The 25,559-nt window shown below is 64.9% G+C and overlaps 1 protein-coding gene across 3 annotated transcripts in view; it reads right to left on the bottom strand.

Annotated features, from left to right (window-relative positions):
- Osbpl5 (oxysterol binding protein like 5) overlaps nucleotides 1-16,754 on the bottom strand; it is a 52,935-nt gene extending 36,181 nt beyond the window's left edge. Inside the window, exon 1 of one of the 3 annotated variants that reach the window (XM_048361021.1) lies at nucleotides 16,733-16,754. In XM_048361021.1, coding sequence (XP_048216978.1) covers nucleotides 16,733-16,747 — 15 coding nt within the window. In that variant the 5' untranslated portion in view covers nucleotides 16,748-16,754. Of the gene's footprint in view, nucleotides 1-4,095; nucleotides 4,163-16,732 lie in introns of those variants that run through there. The other 2 variants (XM_048361022.1, XM_048361023.1) reach the window with 2 other exon arrangements.
- Nucleotides 16,755-25,559: the final 8,805 nt, after the last annotated feature.

The following is a 25,559-nucleotide window of genomic DNA, read 5'->3' as shown; positions in this document are numbered from 1 at the left end:
CCCGCTGGCCCTGGTGTGTGGGCACAACCAGGGGTGGCCCTGGCCCCTCAAGTGACCCACACTCTCTGCTCGTATTCCTCCCAATAGCCAACAGAACAGTCACAGAAACCCTGCTGCCACGGGCCACGTGCGACAGAGACCGTGGCCTCTAATCAACAGTCCTAGTTACTCTAATAGTTGGGCAGCAAAAGTCTCACCCGCCCCCCAAGGCACTACAGCTACAGCCCCCTCCTCACCGTATTTACTCCAATAGGTGGGCACGCCGATCAATCCCGGTGCCTTGCTGGGGGCTGCCACATGTCCCCCACAGGTTGGGTGGAAGGGACAGTAGCATGGGTCACTGTGACAGTGCCCCCTCCCCACTGGACCCTGAAGCCCTGGGGTCAGGCTGCCCTTCCCCTCCCGCATCAAGGAGACCCAAGGAAGGCAGCTCCACGCAGGCCACGGGGGCAGCCCGGCCAGCAGCCTGAGAGATGGGCGTCCCCCAAATCCTGCCTCACTTGCGCTTTCTAAGGGGTCACTGTCGAGCCCTAACATCCCCTTTCACCTGGCTTCAAGCCAGCCGGGTTGAGACGTGACAGCTGTCAGCACAGGCCCCTCGCACCCACCAAGTAACAGCTCAGGTGCCCCCCGGCCCCCACCCCCCCCCCCCCCCCCCCGAGCTCAGGCCACTCTGCAGCACCATTCCCGAATCAGAAATTCAGGGCCCTGGGGGAGTCACCCCCGCAGGAAGGGCCAGTTCTCCAGCCCCACCCTTGATGAAGCAGACTCGGGGTGGGGGAGGAGGCGGGGCCAGCTGGCCGCAGTCCACCCCCTCCGTGGCTTTCCCTGAGAGTCGCACGTGGGCTTAGAGTCAGGGGCTGGAGCCCTTGAGCAGCAGTGGGGGGGGGGGGATGAGAGGAGGATAAGGATCAGGGTACTTAGGGCCTTGTAGCCATGGTGAACAATGAGGGGACACACACACACACACACACACACACACACACTTCTGTGGTGCTGGGGATGGAGCCTGGACCTCGCCTAGTCTAGGCATAAGTTCCACCACGGAGCCACATTCCCAACTGGGTTTGCCTTTTTATAGACCATGTTGGCTGCTGACTGGAAAAAGACGGGATGGGGGCAGGATGGTAGCCTGTGCAAATGCCCTGCCCCAGACAAGAACTGGGCGGTAGACAGGGCAGAGAGGCCATGCCATTTGCTCTCAGTCTGGGCGGCCTGGGCAAGTGAGCTCGACCCCCTACAAAGGCAGCAAGGCTCCGGTCCTGGGCAGCGGGGCCATTCTGACTGGTTCAATGGCGGCCTGATCTTGGCAATGCTCCACTGGCCAGGCCCCGGGGGTGGCCTGGCTGGACGGTCCTGGCCTCCCAATGGCCATCGAGCGCCCGCCTCATCCCGGGGGCCTGTGAGGCTGTCTCGGGCATCTCTTTTGAGGATTCCCCAGGAAACTCCCACATTCTCTGTGTCTGTGTGTGTGACAGTGGTGGGGCTTGAACTGGGGTTTTGTTGTTGTCGGAGTTCAAGGCCATCGGAGCCACAGCTCCAGCTTTTTGCGGGTTAATTCGAGACAAAAGTCTCACGGCTGGCATCAAAATGTGACCCTTAGATCTCAGTCTCCTGAATAGCTAGGGTGATAGGCGTTACGGGCGTGAGCCACCGGCACCTTGTCAGTCACGCACACTTTGATGTCACAAAATCTCTTTTTTTTTTTTTTTTTTTTTTTTTTTTTTTTTTTTGGCCAGTCCTGGGCCTTGGACTCAGGGCTTGAGCACTGTCCCTGGCTTCTTCACGCTCAAGGCTAGCACTCTGCCACTTGAGCCACAGCGCCGCTTCTGGCCGTTTTCTGTATATGTGGTGCTGGGGAATCGAACCTAGGGCCTCGTGTATCCGAGGCAGGCACTCTTGCCACTAGGCCATATCCCCAGCACAAAATCTCTTATCTGAGATGGCAAACATCCAGCTAACACGACGGCCAAAGAACGCGAAGCCAGGGCCACTCTATTTTCTGTTTCCTCCATCCCACCCCAGGGGTGGTGTCCACGTCCCTCAGCGTGGCCCCAGCACAACACGACCTCATGCCCGCCGCATGCCTCCAGGGCTCTGGCCAAGAGCACCTTCCCAAGTGCAAGTCCTCCATGGCACCCTCCCTGGCCCCAGGCGCTTCTCCCCCTGTGCACGCTCTCTCCAGATGACACCCAGTCCTGGGCCATCACCACCTTCACATCCTCCGTGGTCCTGGGTGCCAGGGCCTCCCCTCCCGTCCTGCACTCCTTGGCCCTGAGCTGCCGCCGTGTGTGGCGGCCACCAGTCCACGAGGGCAGACCTGTCAGCTGATTGTCGGGGTGTCAGGGCCCTGGCCCGCACCCACCCACCCAGCGCCTTCAAGCTCTCAGGCTGCACGGAGAACTCAACCACACCCGTCTCTCAGATAAGGAGTGGGCGGGGTCATGTGCTCTGCCACTTTGGACAAGCGCTCACGTGTATGCTTGTACGAGGCCCACCGATTTAATTCACAGAGGGCACACGTGGAGAAGAGAGAAGGTGGCAATGTCTCCTTGGTGAACACAATTAGGTGGGGGGGGCTGGGGGTTCAGTGTAGCGCCCCTCTGTCAAGAGCATAAAGCAGTGACTTTAGACTTGGTCTATTCCGGCACACTTTGGGCCAGTGGAGTGAACCTCTGATACTCAGGATGTGTTCGCGGGGTTCAACCTCAGAGCAGCTGTCCCTGGACCCCGGGCCCAGAGCAGGGGTCAGGGATCCGTACCCAGCCCATAAGCTGCTGCTCTGTCATCTGCTCTAAGCACAGCCTGTCAAGACAGCCCAGACAGAGGATGGCCTCCTTGGCACTGAAGCCCTGTGTTAAAGGGCCCGCCACCCTGACACACACACACACACACACACACACACACACACACACACGCAGGCAGACAATGGAGCTGTAGGTCCCAAGCCTGGAGCCTGAGGGGAAACCGCCAGATGCCACCCCCTAGTCTCCAGGCCACCCCTGGCCTTGCTACCTGCAAAGCCCACCTGGCTCTTCTCCATCCTTGGCAAGCCCCACGATCAGTAAGGTCCCGGAGCAACAAGGAAGTCAGGCTATGCCAAAGACACACATTGCCTGTTAATCACAGAGGGGGGAGGGGGGTTCTGCCCACTGGAAACACCAGGGGCAGACAGACCAAACACATAGCCTCCATCCCCCAAAGCCATGCCCGCTTCCCTGGGCCCTTGCCCCTCTGGCCTGTGACACTGCCTCCAGGGGCTCACACGCACATACAAATTCTATATTTGGTAGCCAGAGGACATCAAGGTGAGAGACAGACAGACAGACACAGGAAGAGCAAATTCAGCCACTTTAGCAAGACATAAGATAGGCAAAAGTGGAGAAGCACTCCTTGCCACTTGGGGGTGGGGGTGGGGTGGGGCCCTAACTAGCCAACTTGTGACAGAAGAGCGGGCTGTCTGGGGGTGGGGGTGGGGCGGGTAGAAAGTACCAGGACCTGTGGCTAAGGGGCTGAGGGTCCAGCCTCCCCTGGCACATCCCACCTCAAGTGCCCAAGACTTCTTGACCCCTCAAGCCTCCCCAATGCCTGGCGCCCCCTTCTCTCTTAGGGGGCCAGGCCCTGGGGCGGGAGGCTGTGGGCAGCCCACCGCCCAGGCCCACCCTGAAGCGTGGCCCCCGTCAGGGCTCCCTGGGAACCGCGGCTCCGGCTGGGCTGGATGCAGACGCACGCACGCCCCACCCTGCCCTCAGCCCCGGCCTGGGGCCGGCTGGGCGGGAGGACGGAGCCTCCGCACCCAGGGTCTGTGGCGGCCAGGCGGGTCCTGGCTCCCCAGGCCCCGCCAAGTGCGGAGCCGGGCCGGCCTGCTGCGCCCACACCAGGGCCCCACTCGCCAAGCCGCCCAGAGCACCCCCAGTCCAGCACGGGAGTCCCTGGGGGCCCCGGGGGCTCCCCATCGCCGTGGCCGGCTCCGGTGGCCGGCTGGTCGCTCCGGCCTGCTCGGCATCCCCTCCCCGGCCTCCCCGCTCGCCCCCTCCCGGGCCTCCCGTCCCGGCCCGCTCCGGTCCCCTCCCCTCCCGGCGGCCCCGTTCCTACCGCGCCTTGCCGCGTGCGTGCGTGCGTGCGTGCGCGCTCGCTCGGTGCTGGAGCTCAGTGCTCCGGGCCGGGCCGGGCCGGGCGGGCAGCGCCGGGCGGGCAGCAGGAAATGCCAGAGGACCGTTTCAACCGCGCGAGGCGGGGCCCGAGGAGGCGGGGCGAGGGCGCGCACGGAGCGGGGAGGCGGGGCGAGGGCGGGGCGCGCAGGGAGGGTGGGGGCGGGGCTGAGGGCGGGAGGCGGGGCGAGGGCGCGCACGGAGCGGGGAGGCGGGGCGAGGGCGGGGCGCGGGCGCGCAGGGAGGGGGGAGGCGGGGCGAGGGCGGGGCGCGCAGGGCGGGTGGGGGCGGGGCTGAGGGCGGGAGGCGGGGCGAGGGCGCGCACGGAGCGGGGAGGCGGGGCGAGGGCGCGCAGGGAGGGGGGAGGCGGGGCGAGGGCGGGGCGCGCAGGGCGGGTGGGGGCGGGGCTGAGGGCGGGAGGCGGGGCGAGGGCGCGCAGGGAGGGAGGAGGCGGGGCGAGGGCGGGGCTGAGGGCGGGAGGCGGGGCGAGGGCGCGCACGGAGCGGGGAGGCGGGGCGAGCGCGCGGAGGCGTGGGGGCGGGGCCTACGGGAGGCGGGGCGAGGGCTCGGAGCGGAGGGGCGAGATGGGGCCTCCGCAAAGCGGGAGCGGGTCGGGGGACCGCGCGGGGCCGGGGACCCCCGATGCGGGCCCGGCGCCCCAGCGGGCGTGCTCGGCTGTTCCCGGGCCGCCCGGGGCGCGCGCACTTGCTGAGCGGGGCCGGGCTGAGCGCGGCTCCATTTGGGGTGAGCGGAGTGCGGCCGCTCCCCCAGCCCACCGCTGCTTCTCCATCCATGGAAAGAAAGCTGACCACGGGGCCCCCAAATCCGGGCCCCCTGCCCTTGCCCTACCCACGCGGTGAAGGGACACCTCAGTCCCACCCGGGAGCAGCCCCGCCGTGAGTCCGGGCCCTCCTGTCCCTCCTGTCCCCGGACCCCGCGGGTCCTTCTGTACCTGGACGACTCTCGGGTAATTCTAAACAGCCCCCGGGGAGGGAGGAGGCCTTCCCCGCGGTGGGCATGAGCTCCCGCCAGCCTGCTGCCCAGCGCCTGTCCCGCAGTGCTCCAGCCCCTGCAGGTCCTTCCCTCCTGGGGGCACTGCCCCAGACGCCCACAGACACGCAGGACACGCAGGTGTGGAGCCTTTCCAAATATCACCCTAGCGGGGACAGGCCTGGGCAGCGCCTCCGCCCGTCCCGCAGCGGCTCTGCTTACACGGAGCAGGCAGGTTCTTTCCGTGGGTGCGTTTAGGCGGCCTCTGCCCCTGAGATGCACCGTGCAAGGCCAGGAGGGCCGGCCAGGCTGGCTCGCTGCCCAGCGAGGCCCCTTCCAGGCCCTGGAAGTCGTGCGTCCTCACCTACAGGAGCTCCCCAGCAGCCAGCCTCTTCCCCTCAAGCCTGACCTCAGAGACACCCACCCCGGCAGACCAGGGCTGGAGCTCCACTGGGGGCAGAGGCACTGGGGGCAGAGGCACCGGCGGCTGGATGGGAGCAGAGAGTCCATGGGCTGGGGAGGCGGGCCGGTTGCCTGAACCTGCTCTTCTCTCTCACCCCGCCCCCCCTCCCACCAGCCTTGTGCCCAACTGGACCCTGAGTCACCTGACGAGGCCTTGGGATGCAGAACCGCTCAGACAAGACGCCCAGAGCCATGGCTGTGCCGCTGGGGCGTGTGTGGTACGGACCAGGGAGCTGTCTCTCTTAAGAAGTCTGGAACAAAGCTGGGTGTGGCTGCCAGGAGCCTGGTGCTATGCTGGTGGGGGGGGGGAGGAGGGTTCCCCTCAGCCTGCAGTCCATTGGGAACTGAGAAAGAAAACAAAGCCTCTGCCCCCTGGGACGAGGTCTCAGGGGCCAGAGTTGGGAAATTGTCACTCCATGCGGGCTATAGGGGTTGGATTGCCTCAAAGAACATGGATTGGGCAGAGGTCACAAGGCACCCAGAGAGATCAGAGGGCACCCCCGAGGGTGGGAAAGGCCTGGAGGAGGGGGACCCCTCTCTGGGCTGAGATGGACTACCCGCAGACCAGGAGCACAGGCCCCAGGCAGGACCGCGCCACCTGCCAGGCTCAGCCACAGGTGTCGGGTGTCGTCAGGTGCCCGGCTGCTGCTGGGCTTCTCCAGAACTCCCGCCTGCCTCCTGCCTGGCCAGGGAGTGATGGGATCTGCCTTGTTCTCATGACTCCATGTCGCTCCCATGGCCTGTCCACTGCAGGACTGCTGGGGTCCGAGGGACCCCCTGCCACCGATGCCAACAGGACAGCACAGTGGCATCCACAGGTGATCTCATCCTCGCATGGATAAAAGCCCCCCCCCTCCCGCTCTGCTCCTCCACCCCTGCTCGGGCTCCACGGAGTCCCCTGCGGCCGTGACCCAAGCCTGCTCTGGCCTGCGGAGGGGGCTGCCTTCTTTCTCTCCTTTTGTTCACTTGAGCTTTCCTAAGACTCAGGACTCCATTTCCTAACGGGGGGGGGAGGGAACGCTGGAGGGGACGCAGGGGCCCAGAGGAACCCTCTACGCCCAGCGGGAAGATGGCTGCACACGGGCAGCCAGCGGCCTGCTCTTCCTGGGCCTCGGCCTCCTTCCCTGTCAAGTGGGCACAGCGTGTGCTGTCCACTCGCGTCAGGACTCTTCAGCCAACTCTGGACAGAGGTTCTCAGCTGAGAGGACAACGGGAACCTCCCACCCAGCCCTGTCCACTGATGCCAGGCAATGGCAGAGCCCCCGCCCCTGAGCCCCATCCACTGATGCCAGGCGATGGTGGAGCCCCGCCCCTGAGCCCCATCCACTGATGCCAGGCGATGGTGGAGCCCCCTGAGCCCCATCCACTGGTGCCAGGCAATAGCGAAGCCCCCTGAGCCCCATCCACAGGTGCCAAGTGATGGCAGAGCCCCCTGAGCCCCATCCACAGGTGCCAAGTGATGGCAGAGCCCCCTGAGCCCCATCCACAGGTGCCAAGTGATGGCAGAGCCCCCTGAGCCCCATCCACAGGTGCCAAGTGATGGCGGAGCCCCCCGAGCCCCATCCACAGGTGCCAAGCAATGGCGGAGCCCCCCGGGCCCCATCCACTGGTGCCAATTGATGGCGGAGCCCCCTGAGCCCCATCCACTGGTGCCAGGCGATGGCGGAGCCCCCTGAGCCCCATCCACAGGTGCCAAGCGATGGCGGAGCCCCCTGAGCCCCATCCACTGGTGCCAGGCGATGGCAGAGCCCCCTCTGGGCCCCTTCCCTCCCTCTGCCCCGGCTGCCTCCCTGTGCCAGGAGCTCATGGGGGCCTGTTTTGAAGAAGGGGCCTCCAGGCCCACGGGGTCAGGGGTAGCCAGGCCTGGGCCAGGTGCTCCCTGCCTGCTGGCCCCGCAGCCCCCTCCTGGCCGTGCGCACAGCGGTAACGCCGTCCCCCCACGCTGGAGATGCGGAAGCTGAGGCCCAGTCAGTGAGGCGCCCACTCGACGCCAGCGCCCCCTACGTGACCCTGGTTTCTTTCCCACTGGCAAGGCTGACCTGGGCAGGGCTTTGCTCTAGTCCCTGCGGGAGGAGGATGGATAAGTGCACTAGAGGTGATGAGCTTAGAGCTTGGGGAGATGTCACACACGTGCGCGCACACACATACACATGCACGCACACGCCATGCATGACAGCCAGAGACAAGGGTGCCAGGATGCTACAGCCCCACCTTTACACGGGTGACGTGCCGAGGTCCCCACAGCCCGACTGCAGGAGGTGGCCCGGGACGGCTGGGTGTGGTCCCGTGGCTCCACCCGCCGGTCCCCCAGCCACGGGCACCGGGCTGGGCCGCCCCTGGGCCGGAGACACCGGAGGAAATCCCCCCCTCCCCGGGTGAGGCTGGAGCAGTGGAGAGCAGGGGGGACCTGTGCCCCCCCCCCAGGGTTCCTTGGCCCTTCCTCTCCCCTCTCCCCTCTGCATCCTCCTCCTCCTCTTCTCACACAAGGCGGGGCTGTGTCTGTCTCCTGGGGTCACCTGCAGGACGTCGGCCTCTTCCTCCCCCCCCCATGCCCTGCATGGACAGAGCTGGCCTCAGCACAGGCCGCCAGTTCACCTCTTGTCTCGCACACACACACACACACACACGTGTGCCTGCGCGCACACACAGACTCCTCCCTGGAGTGAGTCAAAATGCACGGGGCGCTGTGGTTCCAAAATGAATAGAAGCGTGTCTTGCTGGTGAGTCCCTGCTCCCCAAGAGCACGACTCGATCCCAGGACACCCACGGCCTCAGAGGGCACGCGAAGCCGATTCACACGGACGCGCTGGCTTGCGAATGGGCTGAGCGAGCGTCCTGGGACCGCCGTCACACGAGCTGCCACGGGGGGGGGGTCAGACCCCGGGAGCTCGCCCCTCCACGGCCCTGCAGGCCACAGCCTGAGGGGGAGTCCCAGGGGGCTCTGGGGAGGGACTTCCTCTCTGCACGGGGTCACGCGGCGCGGGCTGTCTGTGCTCCCTTTGCTCTCTGGAGCAGGTCTCGCCCTCCTACCGCTGCTCTCCCATCGCCGGTTCTGGGACGGCAGGAGGGTGCTCCACACCTGGCCCCGCTCCCCCCTCTCTTCTTATCGGGACACTCGGTGCCCAGCAGCAGAATCAAGAGCGCTTTCTTTCTGGAAAGCCCTAATTCATAATTGATTTCCATGCACGGTGACCTTCGTGGGTTTGGGGATTTGGGGTGGCATGCCTCGGGCGGGGGGGGAACACCTCCAGGCCTAGATGGGGTCCCGCTGGTTTTCCTCGGGTGCCGCGGGCCAGTCCTCTCACCAGGGCCCTTTGTCAGGTTGTCCTCCCCGCCCGCGGTTGCCAGGAGCCGCTGGCCACCCCTGGATGTCAGGACCTGCTGGGAGGATCTGGGCCGGCCTGAGGGAGGACCTCCAGGAGCCCGCCACAGTCAGCCCGCGGGCGCCTGGGGAGGGCCGCGGCGGCTGTGGGGGGGCTCATGGGGCAGCCGGCAGGAGCTGAGGCCCAGGAGGGCTGCCCCTTCCCTCTGGGGAATCAGCGCGTTCCGGGCTCTGCTCCCACCCCTGGCCACGGCCGGCCGCTGCCCTGGGGTAGGGGGGAGGAGGGAGGCAAGTCACGTGACAGCGCTGGGAGTTGGAAGGCACAGAGCTGCTCAGGGCCCTCTCCTCCAAGCACTGCCCCGAAGCTGCCTCGTCCCCCCCCCCCACCCCCGATTCTCCTCCCGAGCAGTGGCTTCCAAGGCTGTGTGCGTGTGAAATCCCCAGAGTGAACACAGAATCAGGCGAGTGCAGGAGTCCGGCTGGCTTTTTACTAAGCCAGGCAGGAGGAAGACTTATAACAATGTTCAGCCGGGTGAAAATACCCTAATGGAACCCTGTGCACAGTTACTATAGGCCGAGGTAAAAATGTAACAAGATGGGGCCAGGAATGCGGCCTAGTGGTAGAGTGCTCACCTCGTATACAATGAATCCCTGGTTCAATTCCCCAGCACCACATATATAGAAAATGGCCAGAAATGATCTCCCTGATATATGACTGTTAAGAAAGGGAGACGAGGAGACAGTAGAGACCAGGTCTGTGAAACCCAAAACTGCTTGTCAAATGCTATTTCCCACAGGATTGGGGCAGCGACCCAACATTATGTAACTAAAACCAAACAACTACTCAACATATAAAGGTCAAAAATTGACCTGTCAGTGGAATACAATAGCTCAAAAGCTATGTATGTACGTTCCTATGAGACTACTGTCGACATATTGTCTAATGTCGACATTACATTTAAAGCCCTAGGCGAATTTTCTTTGGCGTGGGCCACGTGGCTACTGTATATGTTCTTGGTACATTGGGTATTGTATATATGTCTACCTGACCTAGGGAAGGGAAAGAAAAACAGGGTGTAAGATATCACAAGAAATGTACACACTGCCTTACTAAGTAAGTGTACCCTTTTTGCACAACATCTTGTCAACCAAATCTTTGTTTACTTAATAAATAAATTACAAAAAAAAAGAGAAGAAAATGGCCAGAAGTGGCGCTGTGGCTCAAGTGGCAGAGTGCTAGCCTTGAGCAAAAAGAAGCCAGGGACAGTTCTCAGGCCCTGAGTTCAAGGCCAGGACTGGCAAAAAACCCCCACAAAACTTAGAGCAAATGTTCGTAGATACAAGCAAATATTCTTTGTAGTCCTTAAGTAATTTTATAACAGCATAAAAGACATGGAGCTCCAGAGATTTCCTAGCTGGTGCCTGGATCTCACACCTATAATCTTAGCTACTCGGGAGTATGAGCTCTGAGGACCGCATTTCCAAGGCAGCTCAGCAGAAAAGTCCCTGTGAGACTCTTACCAATCAACCGGAAGTGGAGCTGTTGCTAGCCTTGAGCAAAAGAGCTCTGGGACAGTGCCCAGGCCATGAGTTCAAGCTCCAGGACTGGGGGGGGGGGGGGCGGTTTCCTAGACACTATGTTGAAAATGAACTATACAACTTTTGGGTGTAGAGAGGGAAAAAGTGGGAAAGAGTGAAGGGCTGACACTGTTCAAAAAGAAATATACTCATTACCTGACTTACATAACTTTAACCTCTCTGTACATCACCTTTACAATAAGAATAAAAAATTTGAAAAACTACCACAAGGTTTGCTTGACGCCAGCAGTTCATGATGATAATTCTAGCTACCCAGGAGGCTGAGATCTGTGGATCATGATTTGAAGCCAGCCAGTGCAAGGAAGTCCATGAGACTCTTATTTCTAATTAACCAGCAAAACGCCAGAAATGGAGTTATAGCTCACATGGTAGCGCAACAACCAGCCTTGAGCAGAAAAGCCAAGCAAGAGCTCAGGGACCTAGCAGACACACACACACCCCTCCTCCACACCCCCCCCCCCCCCCCGAACTCTTACTTCTTGATTTATGGGCTCATCATTAAGTTGCAGTAATTAAGTCAGCTCAGTATTAGTGTTGGCAAAAGAACAGGTACCGAGATTAATGGAACACAGCACAGCCCAGGAATATACGGCCCACTGGTTTTTTGACAAAGATGCAAAGATTCCAAAGGCAATGACATGGATAAAGACTAATTCCCTCCACAAATCCTGTTGTAACAACTCGCTGCCTTGTGCAGACAAACAAACCACCAGAGAAACCTCAGTGCACCCTGCTGGGTTGGAGTAAGTGTCCCCCACAGGCCAGTAACTAAAGGCATGTCCTCAGACTGTGTTGCTCTGGGGAAGTGAGGTCTTTGGGTTTGGGTCCCTGGAAGGGATGTGGGGAGATGGGGCCTAGTGGGAGGGAGTTAGCTCACTGGGGCGTGTCATTGGAGGGGAAGCTTTTCACTCTTTGGCGTCTCAGCTGCCATGAGGTAAAATGGCCACTCTCCCTTGCCACACACTTCCCACCAGACCCTGCTGGGGGACCACAGCCCAGAGCAACAGGGCTGACTTCACCACAGGCTAACCCCTCCAAAAAGGTGAGCCCCCACAGGCCTTCCTAGTGTTAAGTGGATTGTCTCTGTTTTGTGTTGCAGGAACGAAAAGCCGATGAATGTTTGTTCATTGCACCTTGCACATTTTGAGAACAAACGTGATCTCATAATGGGTCTTAGACCTGAAAGGAGAGGCTGAAACTATGACGCTCCTACGCAAGTGCTGAGGAAAATGCCTCTGTGACCAAGGGCTAGGCCGCGATCTGCACATCAGAGCAGAAGACTCTGTGTCATGGAAACGGAAAAACTTCTCTCTGAAAGACCCCCATTAAGAGAATGAAACCAGGCCTGGGAGTGTGGCTCGGTGGTAGAGTGCTCGCCTAGCACGCATGAAGCCCTGGGTTCGATTCCCCAGCACCACATACACAGAAAAGGCCAGAAGGGGCGCTGTGGCTCAAGTGGCAGAGTGCTAGCCTTGAGCAAAAGAAGCCAGGGACAGTGCTCAGGCCCTGAGTCCAAGGCCCAGGACTGGCCAAAAAAGGAAAAAAAGAGAATGAAAACCACTGGGCACTGTGGCTCACACCTGTAATCCAAGCCACTGGGGAGGCTAAGATCTGAGGATCCCAGGCTGAAGTCAGCCTAGGCAGGAAAGTCTTTTATGAACTTTTATTTCCAACAAAACACCAAAAAGCTTGAACTCTAACTTGAATGATAGGGCACCAGCCTTGTGCAGAAAAAAACTAAGGGACAGGGCCCAGGTCATGAATGGGTCTAAGCCACAGGATCAACACACACACACACACACACACACACACACACACACACACACACACACACACACTCTGCAGATGGAGAAGCCCATCTGTGACAAGGGTCTCAGAACACATGGATGGTGCCACAGAGAGAGAGAGAGAGAGAGAGAGAGAGAGAGAGAGAGAGAGCACACCTCACTGGAGGCAGGCCCTCTTCTCTGCCCCAGCAGGGAGCGGAGCACGTGGCTGGGTGGGGGGAGCCATATGTAAACCAGCTGGACAGGCTCGTCTGCCAGGAGGCCCGCACGACCTTGCTTTGTCCACAAACACCTGACAAGGACGGCGGGGATGAAGCGAGGCAGCAGTGAGCGGCCTCCGGTGATGGTTGAGTCCCTGGTAACCGTCGGGTCCAGGCCCACACATTGTGGCCTCAGGGAGGCCAGGGTGCTGACCAGGTGGGCAGGAGTGGACAGCCTCGAGCGTCTGCCGTTACAGGAGGCCACGTGGGGTCGGGCGAAGCAGAGACGGCCCCGCCCGCCTTCCAGGCTGTCACGGGGCACAGGTGCCAACACACAGGCCACGCCCACCTGCAGCCCCTCTGCAGTGCGGCTCGGGATGTGGTCCATGAGGGGCCAAGGACACGGCCTCCCTGCTGGAGGAGTTGGTGACCCCCTGCCCGGCCCCTGAGAGCTCGGGACACGCCCCCCCCCCCCCCCCGGGTTCCCAGAACTAACCACTCTGTCTCTGCAGTCCCCTGTCCCTGGAGCATTCCCTTGGGTCTGTACCCTTCTTCGGACACTTTGCTTTTCTTTTGCATCCATAAACCTCTCATTAATAAACCTATCTACTCTTGACAAAGTCTTCCACCAACCCCTTGCTGAAATCCCAGGTACCTCCCCATCCTCGTCCTCCCCATCCTCTCCCTCCCCACCCAGTAGCAGAAGCACCCTTGGGGCGTCCAGCCCACGCGGGCCCCAGATCCTGCCCTGGAGATGAGGCCCAAGAAGGCGGGAGGAGGCAGAGCGGGCTGCGAGTTGGGGGGGCCGGGGAGCCAGGTGCTCTGGTGACAGGATGAGTTACGACAGCCAAGCGCCGCCACCTGACTCAGCCAGCCAAGAAGGGAAGTCGCCAGCTGGAAGCCAAGGCCCCACCGGTGCCGAGGTCACCCTGGGCTGGGCGGCCTGTGGGGTGGCAGGTGGGGCCCATGTGCCCTTGCTCCTGCCTCAGGGCAAGAGCGAGGGGGCTGGGGGCCCTGAGCTTTCCTGACCCGTGGGATGGGGGGATCGTGGGATGGGGGGGTCATGAGATGCGGGGAGCCCTCCCGTCCCCTGGGCCTGAGTGGGCTCGGGAGGGGAGAAGGCATGTGGAGGCCCAGGTGGGGGAAGGGGCAGCCTCAAGTTTGGGGGAAGCAGCCCAACACCCCCACCCTCCCCCCATGGCAAGCCCTGTGCTCCTGGGCCGAGCCCCAATGCCCCCCCCCCGACTCCTGCCATCTCCCGGAGCCCTGCTGCAGCCACCACAGAACCCACGGGAACCTGGACCTCACCGCCCCCAGCCAGGAGCACTGGCTGCACCCGCAGCCCCCCAGGAGCACACCCCAGGTGTCCCCCCCCCCCGGCTGGAGTACTAGAGGTTTGCTTCAGCCCAATTGCTATTCCTCTCCTCCCCTCCTCCCCGCCCGACAGGGCCAGGAGCCGCCAGGCCCAAGGGATGTCGAGGAATGGAGCTGAGGTCCCCGGGGTCAGGCCGGGGCCTGCATGTCCCAGTGGCCTGCGGCAGGGGAGCACCACCTGAGGAGCACCTCCTCCGCTGGCCTCTGCCATGCCCCCGCGGGTGCCGCCGGGGCTCGGGGCTGGACCAGGACGGCCTCTGTAGAACGTGGCAGCCCCCACGCGTGGAGACGTCGCTTCCCACCCTGGGGCATCTGCAGGCAGCAGCCCCGCACACGGCTCCGTGTGTGCAGAGTGGCCCTGCTAGGCCCCGGGCTGGGTCTCCGAGCACCGAACACACCATCCAGACACCCGCAGCTTCGGTCTGTCTACTTGCAATAAACACCAGAATAACGGCAGTCCCACCGCACGGGCCGCCGCCACGGCCAACACGCACAAAGAAGACACAGACAGGGAAACCGAGGCAGGGAAAGACTGCAGGTTTTCCCAGGACACACAACTGGGACCCACTGGGGCTGGGATTAAACACACCCTTACCCCACCTGCCCCACGCGGGGTCGGGCGTCCATCCGGAGGCTGAGTCCAGCCCTGCTCCCTGTTACCTCTGAAGTCGTGGCGTTAGACACCGTGCAGAACTGGCAGGCTGGGCTTGGGCCACACCCAGGCTGCAGGGGTCAGTGGGCCCCATGCTGCTCCTAAAACCCCCACGTCTCGGCATCCAGCCCTCTCCCCCTCACCCCCCGGCAGCCCCGGTGCTCCTCGTGGGAACAGCGCACAGTGGTCCCAGCCTGGGGTCCCAGGCTGCGGGGGGCCTGCTCTGGCTGGACTGGTCAGCGGGTCTGTCCGCTCCTCCGAGGGCTTAGAGGCGGGCTTTGCAGCCGTGCTGGCCGCCTCTGCTCTCCTCCATGGCACCCCCCATGTGTCCCTAGAAGGAAACTGAGGACCAGTGGCAGGTAGAGTGTGGGGCTCGTTACTCTTCCCGTGAGGGTAGCCCAGGGGTACGGGCAGAGGCATGAACTCTCTGTCCTGGGGACAGAGAGGGTCACTGAGTCAGAAGACAACAGGGATACTATGATCCCGATGGGATTGCCCGCGGGGCAGTGCGGGGACGATGGGGGGCCTTGAGCAGGGAAAGAGGGAACTCCGTGGGATTCCGTGCTCTCAAATCCAGATTCAACCATGTCTCAGAAACTGGGGTCCCTGCTGGGACCTCATCCGACCCAATCCACTCACCACCTTCCTGCCTGGGCGGTGGTCCTGGTGTGGACAGGCACATTGTCATCTTCTACCCTGGTGGCTTTGTGTTGGGTGACAGCCAAGCACAGCCCGTGGGCTTAACGGGGACCCTGATCCTCGCGGCTGTGTGCATTCTGGGCAGACTGAGGCCCATGAGCCTTCTAAGGCCACACAGCCCAGTCATGCCCTTCTGCCCCCCCCCCAGATCAGCACCCAGTGCAGAAGCAAAGCGCTGACAGGGGTGGGGGGCTGCCCCGCCGCAATCCCACTGTAGAAAGACTCCCCCAGACACTCCCAGAGGGGACACTGCGGGCTGCGGGGGGGGGTACACAGCACGACCCCTGAACACCCCAGTTGGGTCTGAGCAGCCACGAGACAGGTGCCACAGCTCCCAGACAGGAGCCTCACGTGGCTGCAGCCTTCCAGTGTGTGTTACATAAATGCCAGTGCAGAGGTCCATGCTGGCCTCTGCCTGCAGGGGTGACGGCCCTCACTCCAGGGGAGGCCTGGATGCTGCCCTCCTCTCTGTGGTCCTGTTTCAACAGACAGACTCCTTCCCCAGTGCTCCCATTCTACAGGAAAGAAGCAGAATCCCAGAGAAGTGGCGCACGGAGGGGCCAAACCCGGCCCTGCCGACCCAGGCCTCCGTGCCCTGACCTGCCTAGAGGGGGCTTGGTCCACCCAATGCCCCCCGCCCCACCCGTGTACCCTCCGGGAAAGCTCTGGGACTAGGTGGGCCCTATCCTTTCCCAGGAGTGAGTGTAAAGAATCAAGCAGGCACCTGGCGCCGTCCAGCAGCGCACGGACAGGGCTGAGCAGAGCCATGCCTCCCTCCCAGCCTACAACTCAGGTCGGAGGCCGCTGCCTCCCCGTGGGTGGGGGAGGGGGCTCTGCCCCGGTCAAGGCTCCCGAGAGCTGGGCTCTGCCCGAAGGCCTGGCCAGGCTCAGGACTGGGCTGGTCCTACAGTCTGTCCACAGGGCTCCCGCCCACACCGGGTGTCGGGCCGAGACCCCCGCCCGCTTCTGGCTCGGTCGTGGCCCGGTTGCCTCGGCGCTTCCCCGCCCCCATTCTGCAGACACAGGGCTCGATCCGGAATTTAGAAACAGCCCCTTTCAAGTCCACTTCCCCACGAGCGCCGCGGCGAGCCGAAGTGGCTGAAAGTAGGGGAGCGGAGGCCCGCCCGCCCCCAGGGGCCGCAGTCCCCTCCCGCCCGAGCGCCAGCCTGTGGGTGCAATGCGGGGTCCGGCCCCACGGGCACCTCGCGGCCGCGGCGGGAGCCAGGAGCCCCCTCCCTGCGCCTGCCATCCGCCTGCTGGGGCTCCAGCGCGGCCGGCCGCCCTCGGGAGCCCCACGGGTGCCCGGGGCGCTTGCCCCACGGCGGGGCCGCAGCCCCGGGGGAACTCGGAAGTCAGCAGAAAACTCTGCCCCGCTGGGGGAGGGTCTGCAGGCGGAGGGGGGCGGCCGCCCCCACGGGGTCCCGCCCCGGCGGGTGCCCGCGCTCCGGAGCGGGCGGCGGCTGCGGGGGCCGCGGCTGCGGGGGCGGCGCACTCACCGTGCAGCAGGGCATGAGGGCGCAGCGGGAGCGGCTCCTCCTCCAGCCCGGTCGGTCCGTGCCCGCGCCCCGCTCCGCAGGTCTGGTGGGCTGAGCCGGGCCCGCTGCGCCTCCCGGTGGGCTGCGCTCAGCCAATGGCAGGTCCGCGGCAGCCCCGCCTTTCCCCGCCGCGGAAGCCGCGCCCACCGCCCTGGCGGCCCGCCCCCCGCCGCGGCAGCCCCGCCTCTCCCTGCCACTGAAGCCACGCCTCTCCCCTCTGCGTAAGCCACGCCCCCGAGGCGGAAGCCCGCCTTTCCCCGCCGCGGAGGCCACGCCCACCGCCCTGACAGCCCGCCCCCGCCGCGGCAGCCCCGCCTCTCTCTGTCACTGAAGCCACGCCCCCGCCCTGGAAGCTCCGCCCCCGCCGCGGAAGCCCGCCTCTCCCGGCCGCGGAAACCCCGCCCCCGCCGCGGAAGCCCGCCTCTCCCCGCCCTGGAAGCCCCGCCCCCGCCGCGACGGCCCGCCTCTTCCCGCCAGGCAGCCCAGTCCCGCCCGACAGCCCGTCCCCGCCGCGGCCCTTCCCACGCACACGCACACGCGCGCACCGCAGCTTCCACCGCCGTCGGGACAGCGTGGGAGCCCGCCGTCCTGGCCACAGACAGGTGTCGGGACTCGCGGCGAGGGTGGGGGCCGGGCCAGGGGCCCAGGCGCCCCCGAGGACCGTGGTCCCCAGCGGGGTCAGGCTCCCGCCTCCCGGCGGTGCCACGACTGCCCCGCGTGCTGTGTCCGGCCGGCCGTTTCCCGCAGCCCCGCCGGCTGCAGCGCCTTCTGGGCTGGGGGCCCCCGTGCAGCCCGGCCTCGCACCCTGCTGCTGGCCGGGCCGGGCGGCTCCCTAGGGCAGGGGACCGGAGGCCATCCTGACAGCCACCCCAGCACCTCCGGCGCTTCCTCCCCAGCGGGGGCAAAGCCGAGGAGGGGCGGCAGCCTGCAGTCACCGCCCGTTAGAGGCCCCGGGGCACCTGGCGCTCCGGGTGCTCCATCCAATCCCCTCCCAGCACCCCACCCCTCCACCCAGCCAGCCCCGCTCAGCCCTTCCCTACCCCGCCTCTTCTCCCTTGTCTATCCCTGTCCCGCCCCACTCAGCCTTGCCCTACCCAGCCTTGCCCTGCTGCTCAGCTCTGCTCTTCCCTTCCCAGTTCGGCCCTGCCCCGCCCAACCATTTCTGGCCCAGCCCAATCCTGCCCAGCCCAGCCCAGCTACAACCAGTGTCTCTCGGGGCGCTCTCGGGGAGCAGCCATTGGGCTGAGCGGCCAGGGCTGCGGGCGAGAGAGTGGCAGGCACCCAGCACACATGGTGGGGGCTCCTGGGCCGTGGCTCGGCAGGCAGGCGGACAGACAGCCACAGGGCCTCCCTATGCACTGGAGCACGGGCCCAGGGCTGCCCTAGAGCTCAGCTCTGCTGCTGGCCAGAGCCCTCCAGCGCCACCGAGAGAAGCCAAGCTACAGGGGCCAGCACCAGAGGGGCACAGAGTGGCAGCCTGCCCTGCCCTGCCCTGCCCTGCCCTGCCCTGCCCACAGCGGCTGGGCACGTTCTGGCCCGAATCAGTCTTTGCTTGACTTGCCATGTCACAGAGAAGCAGAAGGGCTGGGAATGTGGCCTAGCAGCAGAGTGCTTGCCTAGCATGCATGAAGCCCTGGGTTCGATTCCTCAGCACCACATAAACAAAAAAAGGCCAGAAGTGGCGCTGTGGCTCAAGTGGCAGAGTGCTAGCCTTCAGTAGAAGGAAGCCGGGGGCAGTGCTCAGGCCCTGAGTTCAAGCCCCAGGACTGGCAAAAACACAAAAACAGGCCCTGGAGGCCACAGCTCTGGCCTGGTGGATATACTTTGCCATCTCTCTGGGCCTCAGTTTACCCAGCTCACAGCAATCAGGCCAGATAAATTCTGCAGAGATGTATCTAGTTCCTGGCGCCTAGCAGGTACTCAGACGCAGCCGAGGCAGGGTATTTTGGGGTGGGGGTAGTCCCTTCCCCAAATCTGCTCCAGAGTGACAGCTCTATGCTGCGGCTGGGGTGGCCTTGCTCCCCAGCCGCAGGCCCCAGAGGTGCCTCCATCTGTCTGCCTACCTGGCTCCCCACAGAAAGCAACCGATGTCCTTCCTCAGCATCCGTGCAGGCTCTGTCTGCAGCCCAGACCTGGCAGGCAGCCCGTCCCCACACCCAGCCCTGCTGCTGCTTCCTGCGGGAGGGCAGAGCCGGTTCCCGCCGGCCCTGCAGACCCCCAGCAAGGGCAGGTCCTGCTAGGCCTCTGGGCACGGGGCTCAGGCAGGTGCCCAGCCCGTGCGGGCTCCCTCCTGAAGGGAGTGGGAGGGCCCGCTTGGTCACAGTGAGCGTGGGCACTGCCCCACGCAGCGGCGAGGCTTGGGCAGGTCCCACCTGACCTCGGTCTCCCCACACGAGAGCAAGTGTACCACGTGCAGGTGGGCAGTACGACACAGTGCTGCCGGTGGGACTGTCTCAGGAAGACGGAGAGGGAGAGGGGAAGAGAAGGACGGTGGGGTTAAGACCGGAGTCCACTGTGTCCAGCGTGAGGAGGCAGCAGGAATCACGGACAGGGGATGGGGACAGAAAAGAGAAGTGGGCTGAGCTGTGCTGCTTAGAATATAACATGCGCATATGCAGAAGCCCCCGCTGAGAGCCCCTGGCGCCCCACTAATACACACTGAAAGTATCCATTGCCTGGAGAGGAAGCCAGCCTCCGGGATGGGGAGGGGGGCTGGAGCTGGTGAGGAGCTCTCAGGCCCTCCAGCAGGAGCTCTGGACTGACAGTGTGGAGCAGCGGGGTCCCCTCAAGGCCCCTGCCTCCCTGCCTCCGACTGCAGGAGTGGGGTGGAGTGCCGATGGGCAGCTGGCAACCACTCTGATGCCCGCTCAGATGTGTGCCTTGGCGGGGACTTTAGAGGCCACGGGGCCTGGGCCATCCCTAGCTGTGTAGAATTCTGTGTGTGTGTGTGTGTGCGTGTGTGTGCGTGTGCGTGCGCACACGCACGCACGCATGTCTATGTGTACTGCTGGGACTTGAACTCAGGGCCTGGGCGTTGTCCCTTAGCTTTTTTTGCTCATGGTTGGCATTCTACCACTTGAGTCATAACTCTACTTCTGGCTTTTTGCTGGTTAATTGAGGATAAGAGTCTCTTAGATTTGTCTGCCCAGGCTGTCTTTGAACCGTGATCCTCAGGTCTGGGTCTCCTGCGTAGCTAGGTTGACAGGCCTGAGCCACCAGCACCCGGCTATTTGGCGTCTTTAACTCGGTGGCATTCATCTCTTTGTGGTCCTAATCTTGGCACAGGCATCTGAGAGTAATGGTGCCAAACCTTTCCTTGCCATGGTGCTGGGTATCTGTCCCGTGACTCAGTTTCCCCACGGAGCGCTTAGCTGCGGGTCTTTCCTTCCCCGTGTGCTGCCTCTGTCCCGGGTCTGCCTCATCCCCCCCCCCCCCCCGAGCCTCCAGCCTTGGAGACTGTAGTGGCAATGGGCTCTGTGCCAGGCACGGGGTGGGCACCACCCCCTGCAGGAAGACGCCCCTGTGCTTCCTCGCAGAGGAAGTCATCTTCCGGGTCACCCCCCCCCCCCACCGTGTGAGGGTAACAGAGTGAGTTGTCCTCTGAACTGGGCTCGTGCCAGCAAATGGTGCTAGTCAAGGACCCAGGCAGGGCCGCCATCGCCGCTGGGGTGAGCAGGGACGGGCAGAGACCCCTCCGCCCCCCACGCCACACCCCACTGTCTCTGAGCTGTGTCCCCTCCAGACCTTGGGCTCCTTGGAGCCAGGGCTCCCGCAGCAGCTCCACACGGCTGGCACCAAGCGCAGGGCCGGCCCCCCACATTCAGGACCACCGGGGCCACCTCCCACTTGTGGGTCCTTCGTGCATCGCCCCCCTCTGCCCTGCCCGTCCATGGGACGCATGCCCCTCCTGCCCTGCCCCCACCTGGAGGTGGCGCTGCCGCCCTGCTGGGGGGGGCGGGCGCCCCTGGGGGACCCCCTTTCTAGCCCAAGATACCACCGAAGCAGGAGATTAAGTGTGGGGACAATGAGCCTCCGTGTCAGCCCGCTGGTGGGGTGGGTGGCCATTCCGGCTGGGAAGTGACCACGGGTGCTGAGTCCAAGAAGAGCTCAGAACAGGTCCTTATGATAGGAGGCCGAGACCCTCCAGCCGGACAGACAGACGCAGCCACCCAGGGCAGGAGGCCCGCAGACAGGCAGTGGGGGTCAAGGTCAGGGGTGGGGCGGAAGGCACCTGCACCTCTGCCGGGAGGGAGAGCCCAGCCACCCTGGGCTCCGCACCCGCCTGGACCCCGGCCAGCTCCAGAGCAGCCCGTGCCTCGGTCTAGGAGGAGAGACTCGGTTGCTGGTCTCGGGGCTCAGGCCGGCGCCCCGCGCGCCCCAGCTGTCTGTCTAGGCTGGGCTGTGGATCGTGTGCCCCAGAAGTTGTCAGCGCCCGGGCTGCCCATCTGTGCCTTCTGCACAGGGACACATCAGCCTGTAGCTGCTTCCCGAGGACGGGGCTGACGGGCAGGCGCCCCGCCTTTGAAACTGCCCCGCCTCTCATCTCATTTCCAGACCCTCAGATCTCAGCCTGCTGAGTAACTAGGACGGCAGCCCTGAGTCACCGGCACCCCGGCTCCTGCCCTGTTCCTAAAGGACACGCACCTCCTCCGCGGGCCCGGGCCTGGGGGGCTCCGTCTCCCCCCACCCCCCGCCCTGAGCCCACCAGCAGCTTTAACTCCAGGTCGCCCAGCGTCGGTGTTGGACTCACCCCAATCCCAAGGGGCCTTGGGAAAGGTGTCCACGTGTGTGCGCGCACGCATGCGTGTGTGCGTGTGTGCGAGACGGGATGGTCGTCCTCGGGAGGGACAAGAACCAACCCCAGAAAGATGGCGTGTGGTTAGGGTACAGGCGAGTTCCTGTTTTCCGGGTTTTATGAGCAGCAAGAGCAGCTTCGTCCACAGCCCGGGAAGGCAGAGCCGTGGTGGGCACGCGGAGACGGCTCTCGCACAGCGTGGAGGGGGGTCTCACCTGGGTTTATAAAAGGGAACTTCAGGAGACGCTCGCGTGTTGAGCCCTTCACCCGCCGTCCCCTCCCCCCCCCCGTGGGACGCCGCCCGTGGCCCGCTCTGCGCAGGATCGAGTTCGGCCGTGACCTCCGACGGGCTCTTTATCTTCTCACAGTGGAGACCGTGGACTCGTTTGTGCTGGGGGAGCCGGGCTCCCCTTGATCCTCCTTCTCGACTTGCAGGTAAACGTGGCTGGGTGGGGAGGCCTGGGATGGGGGCCCCAGGGGCGGCTGGGGGTGAGCCCAGCCGGGCACAGGTGCGAGCCTATTAGGGGGCGGGGAGGGGGGAGGGGACCAACCCTCCCAAGGCCCCGTGGGGGCTGATGGCTGATGACGCAGCGCCACCTGGTGGCCCATCCAGCAACAGCGGGTGGGAGAAGAGGGCAGAGGAGAGCTGGGGGCGGGGGGGCAGAGGGGGGCAAGGGAGGGAGAACTGGCTAGTCAGATGAGATCCTCTAGTGGAAAAGCCACTGCCAAGGCTCCCCCCTCCCCCCCCCGCCACCCACAGGGCCCTGGGCCGGGCAGCCCGGTAGGCGGGGCGGGTGGGGAGGGTGGCCGCCCTCTAGATGCGGGCCCTGGGCAGGGACACCCCCCTCCCTGGGCGCCGCGCCCTCTCCTCGCCCAGCGCCCTCCGCAGGGCCGCCCTCAGAGACCGCCGCCTCCCGGGCCGCATCCCCGCCCGCACGTACAGAAGGGGCTTGAAGCTGCTGTCCACGCAGGCCATCAGAGTGGCCAGCGGGGACAGGAGGGAGGCCAGGAAGGGCCGGAGGGGCCCCGGGCCCCAGCAGACGACCAGGGGCAGGCGGCAGAAGAGGAGCAGGAGGCCGGAGCCCCGGACAATGCTGTAGAACCCGGGGCGCTGGCTCGTGGCGGCGCAGCAGCGTGCCCGGGCGATGAGGGCCACGGTGGCCCCGAGGGCCACGCACGCCAGGGTGAGCAGCCACACGGTGCTGGCGGCGCGGTAGCGGGGGCAGCTCAGCCGGCACCGGCCGGGGGCCAGCAGGCCGCAGGCCTCGGCGGGCAGCAGCACGGCCGGCGGGCTGAGCGCCCAGGCCGGCGCGCAGAGGGCGGGGGTGGCGGCCGCGGGCCCGGCGGGAGAGCCGGCCCTCCAGGCAGAGGCAGGCCAGCAGCCACAGCCCCGCCGAGAACCACAGGAAGGCGAGGGCGAAGGGCAGGCCGCTGCCGGCCGGGCCTCGGGCGAGGGCGAAGGGCAGGCTGCTGCCGGCCGGGCCCCGGGCGAGGGCGAAGGGGAGGCCGCTGCCGGCCCGGCCCCGGGAGAGCCGGGCGCAGGCGAAGCCCGCCTGGCAGGAAAGGAACAGCAGGTCGGCGGCGGTCAGGTGCCGCAGGTAGAGGTGGAGGGCGCCCCGCTTGATGTGGAAGACGAGGCTCCAGAGCAGGAGCCCGTTGCCAGCCGCGCCCCCGACGCTGAGGACCAGGGTGACGTAGCAGACGGCATCGTGGAAGGCTGCCCAAGGACCGACGATGCTGACCATCCTGCCCGGCCCCGCCCCGCGCCTGCGCCCTCCGCGGGGACCCTGCAGAAGGGGAGGCAGATAGACGCTGCATGCCAGGTGGCCGGGTGGGAGGCGCCGGGAGCACTGGCCGGGGGGCTGAGCGGGCTCCGCGGCCAGTGCCCGGCTCCTGGGCCTGGCACGTGACCTGCCTGGCTCCCCCATCTCTCCTGGCCGGGTGGACCGTGGTGCATGCCTTCCCTGGAGGCTGCCGGGGGACAGGTGTGCGGGGACACCCACCCAGGGGCAGGGGCTCCCGGCTCCCACCGGAGCCCACTGCGGGGCTCCAGGAGGTGCCCTGCGCTCCATCTTGTGCTGGTGGGCCCTGGGCGGGGAGGAGGGGGAGGGAGCCCCAGCCCCGAGCAAGGCCCTGGACCCCAGGGCCCACGGGAGGAACACAGTGGGCGCCGAGGGCAGGGCCCTGGGACCCCCTCCAGGAGCCCTAGCCCTGCTGGAGAAGCTCACAGGGGGAATGCCTGCCCGGTCCATCCGTGGATGTTTCCAGAACAGCAGCCCCCTGCCCAGCCACCACTGGACACTTGTGGCTCCCTGTTCTGGTGCTGGGGGGGGCAGGATCCAGGCCCTGGGGGAGAGCAACAGGAGGAAGATGGAGAGAGGGGAGGGAGGAGGAGGAGGGACGGGGAGGGAGACAGATACCAAGCGATAAGGGAAGAATAAGAGAGAGAGGGAGGGAGATAGCAGAATGGGGAGGGGCATGGAGAGAGAGGGGCAAAAGAAGGAAGTAAAAAAAGGAGAGGCCGGGCACCAGTGCTCACACCCGGGCCCCAGCTACCCAGGAGGCTGAGATCTGAGGGCGGTGTTCACACCCGGACCCCAGCCACCCAGGAGGCTGAGATCTGAGGGCGGTGCTCACACCCAGACCCCAGCTACCCAGGAGGCTGAGATCTGAGGGCGGTGCTCACACTGGGCGGTGCTCACACCTGGACCCCAGCCACCCAGGAGGCTGAGATCTGAGGGCGGTGCTCACACCCGGGCCCCAGCCACCCAGGAGGCTGAGATCTGAGGGCGGTGTTCACACCCGGGAGGTGCTCACACCCGGACCCCAGCCACCCAGGAGGCTGAGATCTGAGGGCGGTGCTCACACCCAGACCCCAGCTACCCAGGAGGCTGAGATCTGAGGGCGGTGCTCACACTGGGCGGTGCTCACACCTGGACCCCAGCCACCCAGGAGGCTGAGATCTGAGGGCGGTGCTCACACCCGGACCCCAGCCACCCAGGAGGCTGAGATCTGAGGGCGGTGCTCACACCCGGGCCCCAGCCACCCAGGAGGCTGAGATCTAAGGGCGGTGGTTTGAACCCAGCCCGGATAGGAAACTCTGTGAGGCTCTTAGCTCCTATGAACTCCTCAAAACAGCTGCCAGCGGCGCTGTGGCTCAAGTGGACCAGCGCTAGCCTTGACCCAAAGAAGCTCCGGGACAGCGCCGGGGCCCCGAGTTCAATCAAGCCCCAGGGCCCAGGGAAACAAAATAAGAAAGGAGAGAGCCAGAGGGGGCCGGGATGGAGATGGAGGCGCGAGCAGAGGAGCACGGAGAGAACGAGCCGGACGAGAGAGAAGCCGTGCCTGAGACGGGGCAGCCCAGAGCCTGTGCGTCTCTACCTCCACCTGCCAGAGGGGTGGGGTGGTGGGGGGAAGGCCGGCACAGGGCAGGGCTCTGGGGGGGGGGGCGGGGGAGGGAGGGTCCCACGGTGCTCTCAGAGAGAGACCTCAGGTGCTACCACCGACAGACCCAGGCTTTCCAGAAGCTGCTGCCCGGCCCGCTGCCTCCACCCTCCTTCCACACTGGGTCCCTCCCCGAGCCTCCGGGAGCTGCCCCATCCCCCTGACCGTCGGGCCGGGAGCAGAGGTGCCGGGGAGCCCGGGACAGGCGTCTCACCGGCTGACGGGGGCGGTCCGTCCCCAGCTCGAGGTCCCCAGTCCCTGCCGGCGAGTCCTCCAGGGCCCTCAATCCTGGGGCGGCGTCCCCTGGGGCTGGGCTGGCTGCCTAGAAGTGGGAGGGTGTGGTAATGAGCTCAGATGTCGCCACCCAGGGCGTGGGCGGCCCTCTCCTTCCTCCTCGCCCATCGGGGAAGGAAAACTGAAGAGCGCCGCACGCCACTTACTTATTCTGGAATGGTCCTGAGACAGACAGACAGACAGACAGACAGGTCCAAGATGACCCAGCACAGCACGCAAATTCACCGGGGGGAGATTTATTGGTACAGAATGGCC

Source organism: Perognathus longimembris, chromosome 13 (genome assembly GCF_023159225.1).
Source record: "Perognathus longimembris pacificus isolate PPM17 chromosome 13, ASM2315922v1, whole genome shotgun sequence".
Lineage (NCBI taxonomy): Eukaryota > Metazoa > Chordata > Mammalia > Rodentia > Heteromyidae > Perognathus > Perognathus longimembris.
The sequence above is the reverse complement of the archived record's forward strand: the minus strand, read 5'-3'. Positions and strand labels throughout refer to the sequence as shown.